The sequence below is a fragment of the Mustelus asterias genome, chromosome 21 (genome assembly GCF_964213995.1).
Source record: "Mustelus asterias chromosome 21, sMusAst1.hap1.1, whole genome shotgun sequence".
Lineage (NCBI taxonomy): Eukaryota > Metazoa > Chordata > Chondrichthyes > Carcharhiniformes > Triakidae > Mustelus > Mustelus asterias.
The window spans coordinates 13,929,057-13,931,585 of NC_135821.1; the positions used below are offsets into that span (position 1 = coordinate 13,929,057).

General features: G+C 49.4%; 1 protein-coding gene across 1 annotated transcript in view; it reads left to right on the top strand.

Moving 5' to 3' along the window:
• rps19bp1 (ribosomal protein S19 binding protein 1) overlaps positions 1-2,057 on the top strand; it is a 2,785-nt gene extending 728 nt beyond the window's left edge. Inside the window, exons 2-3 of the mRNA XM_078238419.1 lie at positions 3-193; positions 1,565-2,057. Of these exons, the coding sequence (XP_078094545.1) occupies positions 3-193; positions 1,565-1,696 (323 nt within the window). The 3' untranslated portion in view covers positions 1,697-2,057. The remainder of the gene's footprint in view (positions 1-2; positions 194-1,564) is intronic.
• Positions 2,058-2,529: the final 472 nt, after the last annotated feature.

Genomic DNA, 2,529 nt, shown 5'->3' on the forward strand with positions numbered 1-2,529 from the left:
AGAGAAAAGACAAGTGGGAAAGAACTTTACTGATCAGTATTCATGGAAGTTATACTCAGCCTCTGAGCTGATGAGAGTTTTCTTTGCCTCCACAGAGGAGTACTGGAAGAAAAAGGCTGCAGACCACACGGAAGAAAATCTCCAGTATATGCTGGGTTCCAAGTTCCTGACTGAGGACAGCGTTACCCAAAAGGTGTGTGGCTTCTAAGGTGCCAGTTGCTTGCGGTTTTTCCGTCTCCAACAGGAGATTGCAGATTGAAGTCCCGTCCTGAAGAAAACCTTGAATTGGTTAATGTAATCTGATCCTGAGGCTGCGTTAGAAAAAGCCAGAGAGAGTGCCGGACTCTTTAAGAATGTATCAGTCACGGCTCAGTGCGTAGCGCTCTCACCCCTTGAGTCTCACTCCGGAGACCTGAGCACAAAATGGAGACAGAGGGAGTGCTACACTGTCGGAGGTGCCACCCTTTGGATGTGGCGTGAAACCGAGGTCCAGTCTGCCTTCTTGCATGGCTGCAGAGGATCCCACGGCGGGAGGGGGTCCGCCTCGGTGTCCTCATAGAGCCATAGGCTGGAATCTTACCACTGTTCACGCCAGCAGGATTTTCCCATCCCACCGCAGTGAATGGGACGACAAATTTTCCAACCTCGCTGCAGCGGGAGCGTGGCGCGACCAATTGGAAAGATCGCACCCATAGAGTCTTACAGCACACTAAGAGACCCATTGTACTGGCCAAGATTCATCCCTTAACTACTCATTTAGAATCATAGAATCCCTACAGCGCAGAAGGAGGCCATTCAGCCCATCGAGTCTGCACCGACCACAATCCCACCCCAGGCCTTATCCCCACAATCCTACTTATTTACCCTACTAACCCCCTGACACTAAGGGGCAATTTAGCACGGCCAATTAATCTAACCCGCACATCTCTGGACTGTGGGAGGAAACCGGAATACCCGGAGGAAACCCACGCAGACACGGGGAGAATGTGCAGACTCCACACAGACAGTGATCCAAGGCCGGAATTGAACCTGGGTCCCCGGCATTTTGAGGTGCTAACCACTGCGCCACCGTGCCGCCAGTAAAAAAAAAAGAAGCAAAAGTCTTGCCTCTCTACAGCGCCTTTCCAGCGCCACATGACGACCCAGAGCATTTCACAGCCAACAAAAGTTGGCAAGGTGGGAAACACAGCAACCAATTTGCACACAGCAAGGCCCCCACAAACAGCAATGTGACAATGACTGGATATCCGATTCTATGCTGTTGGCCGAGGGACGTACAGTCCACCAACACCGGCATCTCCACATCATGGCAGAGGGACAACCAGAGGGACAATGGGGAGAACTCCCCTGCTCTGCACGTAGATCAAAACCTATTAGCAGAAGGTGGGCCTAATTAGATCGGCAACAACCCAAATGGCCTTCCCTCTGTGCCGAGTTATCCTGTGATTCCATGAAGGGCATTGTGTAACCACGAAGCCTTCTTTCAGACCAGCACACAGGACAAGCTGGTGTGAATCCTGTCTCCCAGTGTAAAATTATCACTGGGCTTTTTTTTTAATTTTAGGTTTTGATGCACAGCCAAGGAAGGAAAGCGAAGGATCGCCTGGAGAAAGAGGAAGTGAAGAAGGAAGAGAAGAGCGTCTTCACGGACAGTGAATTCAGGAAGTTTGAGAGGGAGTATTTCGGGCCGTCTTAACCTCGGTGGAAAGTTGACATTTTGCCGTAAAGAGGGGGCCAGCTAGACGCAGTTGGTGAGCAGAGGTCACATCGCTGCATCGCAAGCCCCGTAAGCAACACCTCATTATCCCAAAGTCTTAACTATAAAGACCCGTGCTGGGGTCCATTCTGAGAGAGGGAGAGAGAGACTGAAGGAGGAATGAAATCCTTAACTGCTCCCGAGATCCAGACCAGCCGACAAACTCTGTTGCCGTCCAGTAAACGTTAAAGCCCGTGACTTGTTTTGCCTCAGCATTCCACTGCACACACTTGCAGTAAGTATCGCGTAAACATTGTGTTGTACCAGATCACTTGCATCAATTATAAAAATTACTAACTCATGCCAACGTTTGTCTAACTGTCAGCCGCCCTAGTGACACTTTTTCATTTGATTTATTATTGTCACGTGTATTGGTATACAGAAAAAAGTATTGTTTCTTACACGCTGTACGGACAAAACATACCGTTCATAGAGTACATAGGGAGAAGAGAAGGAGAGGGTGCAGAATGCAGTGTTACAGTCATAGCTAGGACGTAGAGAAAGATCAACTTAGTGCGAGGTAGGTCCATCCAAAAGTCTGGTGGCAGCAGGGAAGAAGCTGTTCTTGAGTGGGTTGGTACATGACCTCAGACTCTTGTACCTTTTTTACCAACAGAAGAAGGTGGAAGAGAGAATGTCTAGGGTGTATGGGGTCCTTAATTATGCTGGCAGCTTTCCCGAGGCAGTGGGAAGTGTAGACAGAGTCAATAGATGGGAGGCTGGTTTGCGTGATGGATTGGGCTACTTTCACAACCCTTTGTGGTCTTGGTCAG